The sequence below is a fragment of the Zingiber officinale genome, chromosome 7A (genome assembly GCF_018446385.1).
Source record: "Zingiber officinale cultivar Zhangliang chromosome 7A, Zo_v1.1, whole genome shotgun sequence".
NCBI classification, from domain to species: domain Eukaryota; kingdom Viridiplantae; phylum Streptophyta; class Magnoliopsida; order Zingiberales; family Zingiberaceae; genus Zingiber; species Zingiber officinale.
Genome location: NC_055998.1, coordinates 112,727,049 through 112,738,599, shown reverse-complemented (window position 1 = coordinate 112,738,599; position 11,551 = coordinate 112,727,049). Strand labels below are relative to the sequence as shown.

The 11,551-nt window shown below is 49.8% G+C and overlaps 1 protein-coding gene across 1 annotated transcript; it reads right to left on the bottom strand.

Moving 5' to 3' along the window:
- Nucleotides 1–6,604: 6,604 nt before the first annotated feature.
- Nucleotides 6,605–8,105, bottom strand: LOC121999617. The gene is made up of 3 exons (XM_042554275.1): nt 7,566–8,105; nt 6,791–7,447; nt 6,605–6,700 (listed from the first exon to the last, which is right to left on the bottom strand). The coding sequence occupies exons 1-3, from the start codon at nt 8,103–8,105 to the stop codon at nt 6,605–6,607; spliced, it is 1,293 nt and encodes a 430-aa protein (XP_042410209.1).
- Between the last annotated feature and the right edge of the window lie 3,446 nt (nt 8,106–11,551).

Below are 11,551 nucleotides of genomic sequence, written 5' to 3'. Positions count from 1 at the left end.
GAGGCGCGTAAGAGCCGGAGGACGCAAGATGGGGGAGTGCACGCTATCCAAGAGGAGCCTCTGCCTATTGCCGAGGAGCCTATCCCTTGGGAAGAAATTCGGCTGCATGCTGACAGAGCAGAGAGCATCACTCGCATTACCAGTGACTTGCCACAGGAGCTTAAGTCGGAGCTGATACGGTGCCTGATCCGCAATAGGGACGTTTTTGCTTGGTCACCGGAATGGTTGCCCGGGGTTAAGCCAGAGGTGGCTGAGCATAAGCTGCATATTATACCCGAGACCAAGCCAGTCAAGCAGAAGAAGAGAAACTTCTCTGCCGACCAGAATAAGATTATCCGAGCTGAAGTGGATCAGCTCAGGAAGGCAGGACATGTTCAAGAGGTACAGTTCCCGTCCTGGCTCTCCAACGTTATATTGGTGAAAAAGCCTAATAACAAGTGGAGGGTGTGCATAGACTTTCGTGACCTCAACAAAGCCACCCCCAAAGACTGTTATCCTCTCCCGCGGATCGATCAGGTGGTGGATTCAACTGCTGGTTGTGAAAGGATATGCATGATGGACGCTTATCAAGGATATCATCAAATACCCTTGGCTATGGAGGATCAGGAGAAAGTCAGCTTCATAACGGCCGACGGTACTTTTTGCTATACGGTCATGCCATTTGGACTCAGAAATGCTGGGAATACCTACCAAAGGATGATGGACAAAGTCTTTCGGAGTCAGATCGGGCGGAACGTAGAGGTCTATGTTGATGACATCATGATCAAGTCCCCCCTGGCGTCCAGTCTAATAAAAGATGTAGAAGAAACCTGTGGGACTCTGAGGCAATACGGGGTAAGGCTGAATCCCCTGAAATGCTTGTTCGGGGCCAAAGGAGGGAAGTTTTTGGGATATCTGGTGACTGAACGAGGGATAGAAGCCAACCCTGAGAAGGTTCAAGCACTTCGGAACATGCAGATCCCCCAGAATCTGAAGGAAACGCAGAAGCTGGTCGGCAGGATAACAGCACTATCCCGATTCATCTCCAGATCTGCAGATCAAGCGGCGGCCTTCTTCAAAGTGCTCAGGAAGGCGACCAAGTTTCAGTGGACGAAAGAATGCACACAGGCCTTTGAGGAGTTAAAGCAATACCTGGAGTCCTTGCCATCGCTGTTCAAGCCTGTTGTGGGAGAGCCCCTTTGGGTCTACTTGTCAGCCACCCCCGAGGCCGTGGGGGTCGTGCTGGTTAAAGAGCAGGACAATGTACAACGGCCAGTGTATTTTTTCAGCCATCTATTGAAGGGGGCTGAGTCTCGGTATTCGGCCCTGGAAAAGTTGGTTTACGGACTTGTTCTCATGGCTCGGCGCCTCCGACCGTATTTTTTGGCGCATCCCATCACCGTCCTGACAAATAGTACAATGGGTCGAGCTCTCACCAAGGTGGAGGTAGCAGGTCGGCTTATCAAATGGGCAACCGAGCTAGGGGAATATGATATACAGTATCAGCCCCGAACCGCGATCAAAGCACAGGCTCTGGCGGATTTCTTGACAGAAGTTTATCAAACAGACTCGGAGGAGGTCTGGAAAATTTATGTAGACGGATCAGCCACCCACCGGGGAAGTGGTGTAGGTGCACTTCTAATATCTCCGCAGGGAGACATCATGCAGCTGGGCTGTACGGCTAAATTTCAGAGCTACCAACAATGAGGCAGAGTATGAAGCCTTATTAGCAGGTTTGCAAGCAGCTCGGCATGTGGGGGCGAGCCGAATCGTAATATACTCGGATTCGCAGTTAGTAACTCAGCAGGTGACTGGACATTTTGAAGCGAACAACGAAAAGATGCAAGTTTACAAGGAAGCCTATGAGAAGATGAGGAAAGATTTTAAAGAGGTTACAGTCACTAAGATTTCCAGGGCTGAAAATGAAAGAGCGGATGAGTTAGCTAAAATGGCCAGCTCCCTGACTACTTGGGTACTTGACAGATCTATAGCGCAGACCTTCCTTATAGCCCAGATAGACCTACAAAATAACCCGGAAGGAGCAATTGATTGGAGGGCGCCCATAGTAAGTTTCCTCCAGCAAGGAATTGTACCTACCAACTTAGAAGAGGCACGCATGCTCAGGATACAGGCCCATTCTTATGTTATGATCGGAGATCAGCTGTACAAAAAGTCTTTCTCTAGACCTTTGCTCAAGTGCTTGAATGTGGAAGAAGCGGATCAGGCCTTGCGGGAAATTCATTTGGGATGCTGTGGCAACCACGCAGGTGGAAGAACGCTGGCCCGGAAAGTGCTATTGGCCGGGTATTTCTGGCCTACCCTGCAGAAGGACGCACAGAAGCTGGTGAATACTTGTCTGTCATGTCAAAGGTATCAGAACCTGACGCACCGACCTACAGAGTTGCTGAGAACTTCTATAGTGTCTTGCCTGTTTGACCAGTGGGGCATGGATATCGTAGGACCTTTCCCAATGGCTACGGGGCAGAGACGTTTCTTGCTGGTAGCAGTAGATTACTTCTCCAAGTGGGTGGAAGCGGAAGCTCTGGCCAAAATCACTGAAGATGCAGTGATCCAATTCTTATGGAAGAATATCTTTTGTAAATTCGGCCTACCTCACAAATTGGTGTCGGACAATGGCAGACAATTTCAAGGACGCAAAATACAAAATTGGTGCAAGGGGTTTGGCATAAAGCAGGCCTTTACTTCGGTGGCGCATCCTCAGAGCAACGGTCAGACAGAGGTGGTCAATCAAGAAATAGTGCGAGGGCTCAAGGTCAAGCTGGATCATACGGGGGCAGTTGGGTGGACAAACTGCCGAGCATTTTGTGGGCCTATCGTACGACACCCCGAGAGAGCACAGGTCTGACACCTTTTCACTTGGTATATGGCAATGAAGCAGTGGTGCCTCTGGAGGTCGGGATACCATCCGTCAGGAGAATGATGTACGACGAGGGGAACACGGAACGACGGCTGGCCGAACTAGATTTCATCAGCGAAATTCGCGAGCAAACAGCTGCCAGGCTGGAAGCCTATAGACAGAGGATGAGACAGAACTATAATAGAAGGGTGATCCCTCGTTTCTTTGGAGAAGGTGACCTGGTCTGGAAGCAGGTGAAACCCTTGGGGGAAGTGACAAAGTTGGCGCATCAATGGGACGGACCTTACAAAGTTGTCAAGAAGTTGGCGTCGGGGGCCTATTATTTGCAAGACGCTCAAGGAAGGAAGCTAGACCGACCTTGGAGTGCTAACTACCTACATCCCTATCGGGTGTGAGGGATGCCAACCCTGTTGCTGTAAGCCAGGTCGGCCGAGGGTTCCGGAGACGGTAGGATAGTCAAGCAAAAACTCAAAGATACGTATGTACATGTAAAAATTTCATCAGTTTTAAGCAGTTGGAACAAATCATTTGAAAAGAGCAAAGATCTCATCCGGAAAGCCTTGAATGATCTGGCCCTGATCTAAGAAGTTTGCGGGAGGGATGGAGCTCAAGATGTCCTGTGTATGCAATTGTCTGATAACTCCAGCCGCCGTGTATGGTACAGTCGCAGCAAAGCTTGCCCCGGCCTGGGATAAAAATTCAGGAGAGCTCAAATAGGACCTTCGACTTCGCAGACAACGATCATCCTCTCCTTCTTGATAGACTGCCAGGGTCGCGGATACTCCTGTCAAAGCCGCCCGAGACTGGGATAGTTCCGCCCTCAAGGCCTCCAGCTCAACCCCTTGAGTCTCCAACTGTGCCGCCTGAACCTCCAGTTTATTGTTCTTCTCCTGTAGAAGAGTATCTTTGGACTGCATTTCTTGAGCTTGGTGGGCTAGTTGTTGCTGATACCCCACCTCGGAGGCAGCTCTTTCCTCCCTCATAGCTCGGAGCTCATCTTTCGCCTGTATCAGGGACCGTTTCTGCCGGTCGGTCTAATTGGTTAGGGCTTGAATCTCCGCTCGCAAAGCATAACTGGCTTAGGCAGGGTCGTTCAGTTGCAGCTCTAATGTGGAAACTCTCTCCCAGAGTTCTTTGCTTTCATGATGGAGGGTGTGGAAGGATTGGTTCAGCACCAAAGATTCTGCATGAGTCTAGATGGAAGGAACAACCTTCAGCTGAGGTAAATTAATGGCAAGTGCGAGGTGAGAAGTACTTACTTTAGCCCAGGACTTTGAGAACCTATCCATCTGGGCTAATGGCGACAAACTACCCATTTGACTCATGCTCTCCGCCCACAAGCTGCCAAGAGAACTTTTCATCATCAGAAGGCTCGTGGGAGCGTCATGTCGCCGAGCAAGAGCCGCTTCGGAGGGGATAGTGGTCCTGTAATGATGGCGGGTGGAGGAGGAAGGATGAGAAGGGCCGACGTCAGCACCAGGAGGAGCGGGAGGTGGCTCGGGAACGGGTTCAGTTGGCACGGGGTCGTGACGATTGCCTGGGGTATCTTCCTCGGCAAGAGTGGGGGCAGAGCGGAATGCAGTTGGTCTTCCCCTGTAAGGGTTGGGGGAGGCTGCCAGATAGACAAACCAAGAATGACAAGGGGAATGGTGTCGGAGCTAGCCACGGTGGCAGCGGGGGACAATTGGGTAGTAGAAGAAATAGAATCAAGCGTTTGTGAAGTCAGACTTGGTCTTCGGCGACGCCTGTGAAGCAGAGGTTGGTTATCGGAGTCAGAATCCTCAGAGCGAGGCTGATCCTGTGAAGAGGCTGCAGCACCCCTGTCTATGGCACCCCGACCGGATGAGCTTCGACTTGCACGATGAAGGGCTGCGCGACCACGCCTGGAGGCCCGGGGGGCTCCTCGAAAGACGCGTCTGGCTAGACGGCCGGCTGGAGCACTACCCCGATCTCGGCTCGGGGCAGCAGGTGAAGGAGAAGCGTCGTGTGAGGCGGGGTTGGAAGTAGACTGAGGCGCTGCCCCAGACGAGGTGGATCCAAAATGAGGGAGTAGCCTCCTCTCCAAGATCACCCGACCGCGCCGCATTATTTCCAGATCACTGAGGGGCAAAGGCAGAACCTCTGATGCGCGACGCAAAACCTCAGCTGTAGGCGCCAACGCGAAGAATCAGTCTAGTAAAAAATGAGCGAAAGGGGGAGCTCAGCACAAACTTACCTAAGGAGTGCGGTGTTTCAGGAGAAGGAGGGCTCAGCCTGAAATAAGAAAGTAGGTCGCCAGATAGCAGTCTTGTCAGATTCAAGCGCCAATCCTCCATCTGGGTTGCAGCCATATTAAAGTGGAGATCCATATGGAACTCCTCCAATGCCGGAGGTAGAGGCAGAGCAGATTGCCAGCGCATGGGCCAGTCTGTTTCCTCTGGAAACTGGAGAAAAAAGAACTTTTTCCTCCAGTTAGCACTGGGAGGGGGAGAGGAGAGAAGAAAGCAGTGTGGTTGCGAGCTTGGAAATAAAAAAGACCGTTGGCGTGCCAAGCAAGAGCAAAGAAACAGTGGAAAAGGGGAGCTGACCAGGAAACCTCACAAACTTCGCAAAGTATTACGAAGCCACATAAAACCTTTATGGAATTGGGAGTTAGCTGACCTAGGGGGATCTTGAAGTAGCGGCACACTCCAGACAAAAAAGGATGTGGGGGTAAACGGAGGCCCAATACAAATTGTTCAGTAAAGAAAGTACAATAACCAGGCGGAGGATCGAAGTACTGGTTCACACCAGTAGGGATGATGGGGTGGAAGCTAGTAGGGATTTCATAAGTGTACCGTAGGTCATCCCAATCCAACTCAGCGAAAGTCGAAACGTCGGGGAAGTGCTCCGCCAACAAGGAGATCCAAGAAGGAGAAGTCATTGCGAAAGAGATTATCTCAGGTGATAGAAAGAACAAACGAAAAGAAGAGGCTTGGAGAAGAAGAAGGATCGCGGCACAGTCTCGGAGGAAGTCAGTCGGCAGCAGCGACACTTGGGTGCTCCGTGGTGGCGGCGAATCATAAGGGAAGGCAAGAAGCAAGAAGATACTTATAGGTATGGCGGATGAAGGACATTTTCGTAAAGTTGACAACGGACGGTTGATGCAGCATCTGAGATAAACAGGGAACGCCCTGTGATGATCCTCGGGAATATACCCAGGGGGCATTATAGGAAAAGCATGGGCCCGAGATACAAAGCGCCCCCTAAGGAGATTGCCCCAAGCAGATCAAGAATGTACGAAGAGGCCGTTAGAATGGTGTGCAGATCAGATCAGCGAACTTCATGGGCACGCATCAGGAATAGAGAGCATGAGTCTAGCCCTCGCCGGGCTCGGTATAAAAGCAATTATTGAGGGAAGAGCGATGTAGTAGGGCAAAACGAGAAAGGGCGGGCAGACTGGCAGAGCTCAACCAAAGTCACGGATGGCCTACTAAGAAAAGAAACAAGCTAAGGATACGCGAAGGGAAAGCGATGCGATCATCCGGAGGTAAGAGAAGATAAGTACAGTCATCCAGAGTTCAATACGACCATACGAATAAGTACAATCAGGGAAGGTTCAACATCAACACATAAAAGGTAAATACTACAACATGGTCCCGACTACATAACATCTGAAGAAGAGGGGGCAGGATCACGGGAAGCCAACGGACGGAGCCCGGGATCGGCTGGCACTATGTCGGAAGACGCAGGATCAGGGGACGCTTCAGAAGCAGCAATAGGAGGGGCCTAGGCAGAAATATCCCCGGGAGCTGGATCGGCCGCAGGATGAGGAGCCTCCAGGAGGAAAAGCCCGTCATCAGCTTCGAAGGAAGGGAAGGTTTCCTGCAGCAATTCCCGGGATAGGCGAGCTGTGTCCAGAAAGGTGGCAGGAGGTGCCAAGCATAGGAAACCTTGCTCGAAGGCCTACCTAACCCCACCAGCGGCCCCATGACAGAGCAACAAGACCATCCAGCGTCCCAGCTTTTGGAGGAAGAAGGAAGAGCGGAGGTAGGCCAGTCTGTACGCCTTTAGCCGCTCTGATTCGCCAGCTCGGTACGCTTCCAAACTGTTCTTATTCTCAGCAACCTCGGCACGGGCCACGGATAAATCGCTCTGGCCCTGAGACACTGCTTCCTGGGCCTTCGATAACTCCGCTCGCAAGGATTGGAGAGTGGCATGGCAAGCTTCCCACTGAGTCTGCATGGCTGCTTCCCGGCTAGCGGCAGCACTAGCCAGGGCCTGGGCATCGGCCAACCCCGTTTGCAGGAGCTCCTGACTTTGCTGTAGCGAACTCAAATCCGTCGATCGGGAGAGCAGCTCTGCCTCTTTGGCCTTCAGCTCAGAAAATGTCGCTTGATGACGATCTGCTTCAAAAGCCAAGGAAGACTCACTTGCCTTCAAAGCCGCCTCCAACCGTTGAAGTTTATCGAAGGTGGCATGGGAAATGGCCCGAGCTGAGGCCGCAGATTCCCCGGCGGCATGCAGATAAGCATCCAAGCTTCCAAGAGAAGGCTCGGGAGGAGTTGAGGAAGCCGCAGGAGGCTCTAGTTCCCGAAGACGTGACTTGAGCACCGCGTTCTCTCGTTGAAGCTAGGCCGCTCGTTGCACGGCGCTCAGACTCGCGGAGCAGGTCTGCAAGTGGCCGGAAGAAGAGAAAGGGGGTTACAGAAACACACGGATACCAGGAAGAAGAAGAGAAAGAGCTTACCGCTACCAAGGAGCGAGCAATTTGATCAAACTCCTCCAAAGGGGAATTGCTCTCCCAGAACTGCCGATTGGCTGATTGCCAGGAGATGGCCAAGTCCCCATAGAAGTCGACCCTACCAAAGATAGGTGATAGGTCAGCAGCAGGCACGTAGGCCGGGTCGGTCTCTGAAGGGAGCCTCCAGGAAGCTTCAAAGGCCAGGTTTGCAGAAGTCAGGTTCAGAGGCGGCAAGGCCGAGCTCGGAGGCCCAAGAAGAGGAGAGGCGGAGGGAGCCAGCGAGTCCGGGGGCTGATCGCCAGAGGACGAAGGCGGGGCAGGCAATACACTCTGGATGGGCATCGGAGTGGTCAGGTCCAATTGCGGGTCTGCCGCCTCTAGATCAGAGGCCTTCTCCAGGGCCAAGCTTGTCTCCTGGGTCGAGCTCGTGTCCGAGGACCTGGTGGGGGAAGAGATGCTCACTACGCGTTGACGGCGAGGAGGTGGAGGAGAAGTTGCGGTGACTGGAGCCGTTCTCTTGCCCTTACGCGTAAGGCGCAGCTTCATAGTAGGAGGGAGCGGAGGCACTTGTCCTGCTGGCGACGGCTCGGGTGCGGGTTGATCAGAGCGGCAGGGTATGGCTGAGTCTGCAGGGCTGGGGGCTGGTGGCTCAATAAGCGCCGAGGCAGCTACCGTCTCGGAGGTTTGGTGTGTTGGTGCGGGAAGCATCCGACGATCGAACTCATGTTTTGATAACGGCAAAGAATTCAAAGTTAAGATGTTTTTTAGTCTAACAAGTCTACTTGAGGATTTCAGGAAAGTCCTAGCTGCAGTTATGCAAAGGGAAAACCCTAGGGGGCGGTAACCCTAGGTCATAGGGGGTGGTAACCCTATGCGGAAAGTCTTGGCAGGTCGATGGCTTCAGGTAAAAGTCCTAGGGGGTGGTAACCCTAGGTGAAAAGTCCTGGTGTCGCGAACCAGGTGAAAGACTGGACTAGCCGGGGAAGCGGATGTCCAGCAGAAAGTCCGGAAGCATCGAGTGCTGAGCAAAAGTCCAGTCGATCTGGAGGATCGACTGGCAACAGGTAAATCTCCTGAGTGGAGTAGGTGAGGACGCGTTCCCCGCAGAGGGAACAGTAGGCGTCGGGTCGACCTAGGGCTTCCGGTGGGAAATCCAAAGTCAGACTCGGACAGTCCGAAGACTGTCAATTATTATTTACTATGTTTTATCAGATTCTAACACTGTCTTGCAGGGTATTTTACTCGGACTAACCTTTGTTTGCAGGTGAGGAGCCTGCTGGAAAAAGGCTGTCCGGGCGCCCGGGATGGATCCGGGCGCCCGGAGGTCCGGGCGCTCAGGACCAATCTTTATCCCTGCCGCGACTTCGCCACGTGGAGCATCCCGGTTGGTTGGCCACGTCACACTCCAGGTGCCCGGAAGGGATCCAGGCGCCCGGAACCGCATATAAAAGGAGGGTTGAGGTGCAGCTTCAAAACACAACGATTATCTAAGCAATCTCCTTGCGACAAGCTACTAACGACTCAATCCAGAAGTGCTGCAACGACACCCCGACAACCCGGAGCTTCGGTTTTAATCTTTTTGTTGTCAGTATAATCTTTTTACAGCTTTGAATTGTAATTAGTTTGTAATACTCTTAACGAACTTATAGTTGTTGCCCACCGAAAGCGATCAAGGATCGCGGGCCTTCGAGTAGGAGTCGTCACAGGCTCCGAACGAAGTAAATCCACTGTGTTCATTTGCTTGTATTTCTTTCATTTCCGCTGCGTTTTTACTCGAGTGTTTTACGATTTCGATAATCGAACGAAATAGCCACGAGCGCTATTCACCCCCCCTCTAGCGCTTCTCGATCCAACAATTGGTATCAGAGTGGGGTAGTCTTGATTCAGTGCAACCACTATTCGAGACAAGTTTTTCGTGGTTTTGTTCGGAATCGATTAGAATTTAGCCTCATAGCTATATTCTAATCTCTTTTTACGAATCGATTTTCTGCTCAAAGCTGGTCAATACCACTTGAGCCTGTTATTTTTTCCTTCCTCCCGCACTACCAATCCAAGACTTAGTCTTGGAATAGATCTTGTTATTTCTGTTTTTTTTTAGATCTAAATGGCCCAACAAGAAGGATTTAGCACCGTTCGTCCCCCATTATTTTCCGGAGAAGACTTCGGATATTGGAAGGGGTGAATGGAAATTTATCTAAAGATCCAGTTCGACACCTGGATGATCGTGAAAACAGGATTGCAACTACCAACTGGTACAGACGGTAAGCCTACATCCTGTGAAAACTGGGAGCCAGCATTTATCAAAAAGGTGGAAGCCGACGCCAAAGCCACCTGCACAATCCAGTGCAGCCTTACCAAAGAAGAGCTCAACAGAGTCGGTCCATTCTCCTCCGCAAAGGAACTATGGGAGAAACTGATCGAACTACACGAGGGCACCTCAGAAACCAAGGTGAGTAAACGTGATTTGTTACTAAATAAACTATATAATTTGAAAATGCAGGAAGGAGAGACGGCCAGTTCTTTGCACGCCCGAATTCAAGATATCCTGAATTCTCTACATGGAATCGGACAGAAGGTAGAAAACAGAGATATAATAAGGTATGCCCTTAACTCATTCCCTAGGAGTACACTATGGGCATCAATGGTAGATGCCTATAAAGTCTCTAAGGATTTGTCCTCCTTGAAATTAGACGAATTATTTAGCGAATTCGAACTCCATGAACAAACTAATGTACAACCATTCGAGAAAGGGATTGCTCTGGTTGCAGGAACGAATCGAACACGGGAATCAAGAGGACGGCGAAAAATTGAATCAGAATCAGAAGATGAACCTGACTCAGAAGATTCAGAAGATGAACTGACCAGCGAACTTGTGAATCTTGTAAAGAAGCTCTACAAGAAGAAGAAGGGCTTCAACAAGAAAGATCTAAAGAAGGCAGTCCAATCCAGGGAGGCCCAACAAAACTCCAAGGTGAAGTTCGAAGTCACATGTTACGGGTGTAACCAGAAAGGGCATATCAAGGCCAACTGTCCCAACCAAAAGGAGGCCAAAAAGCAAAGAAGAAAGAAGGCCCTAAAGGCAACCTGGGACGAATCATCTTCGGAGTACGAAGACGACGAACTCGACCAAACGAGTTTACTCGCATTGATGGCCCGGGACCAGATCATCGAATCTGAAAGCGATCAGAAGCCGACTCCGAGCAAAGCCACGGATCCGCATCCGTTTCCGAAGGGCCAGACTCCGCTGTAAGTATTCCTAGGCTTAATAATTTAGTCAATTATTTACTTCACAAATTAGCCAAGTCAAATTTGAAAATTAAGTCACTTTTAAAAGAAGTAACCATTCTTAAAGGAGTAACTAACTCAAAATCTTTAACTGAAGACTCAACTCAAGTACAACAACTTGAGAAAGAAAATTCAAATCTAAAAAATCAGTTAAATGATTTAAAAATTACTTTAAAAAAGTTCTCTCTGAGCTCCAAGAATTTGGATCTAATTCTTGGGACACAAAGAGCCGTTTACAATAAGACTGGGCTAGGATATAAAAGTAAAAAGAAATATAAATCGTATTTATCCTTAATAAACAAACAAAGTAGTAAATCAGTCCAAGCATGGGTCCCCAAGTCCAAATTGATAAATCAAAGTGGACTTGGCCAATACTGGGTTCCGAAAGATCAAATATACTTCCTCGACCGACCATATCGAGGCAGTGATCCAAGGAAAGCTAAAATGAAAACGATCAAAATTCAAAATTCGAAATTAAATTTAAAATCTAAGATCAAAATTCAAAATTCGAAATTGAAAATCTAAAATCAAATTCAAAATTTGAAATTAAAAATCTAAAATCAAATTCAAAATTTGAAATTAAATTTAAAATCTAAAATCAAATTCTAAATTCAAAATTCGAAATTAAAAATCAAAATTATAAATGAAAAATAGAAGGAGGGTCCAAACTAGCTGGCACCTCCAACTAAACTACCCGACAGGGTAAC

Bases quoted from the DNA above. Each gene is read 5' to 3' on its own strand.
- LOC121999617 (XM_042554275.1), bottom strand. From the start codon at position 8,105: ATGAAGCTGCGCCTTACGCGTAAGGGCAAGAGAACGGCTCCAGTCACC. The intron at 7,448-7,565 runs GTAAGCTCTTTC...CGAGCGGCCTAG, and splicing joins TTGCTCGCTCCTTGGTAGCG to CTTCAACGAGAGAACGCGGT. The intron at 6,701-6,790 runs GTTAGGTAGGCC...GAATTGCTGCAG, and splicing joins GTCATGGGGCCGCTGGTGGG to GAAACCTTCCCTTCCTTCGA.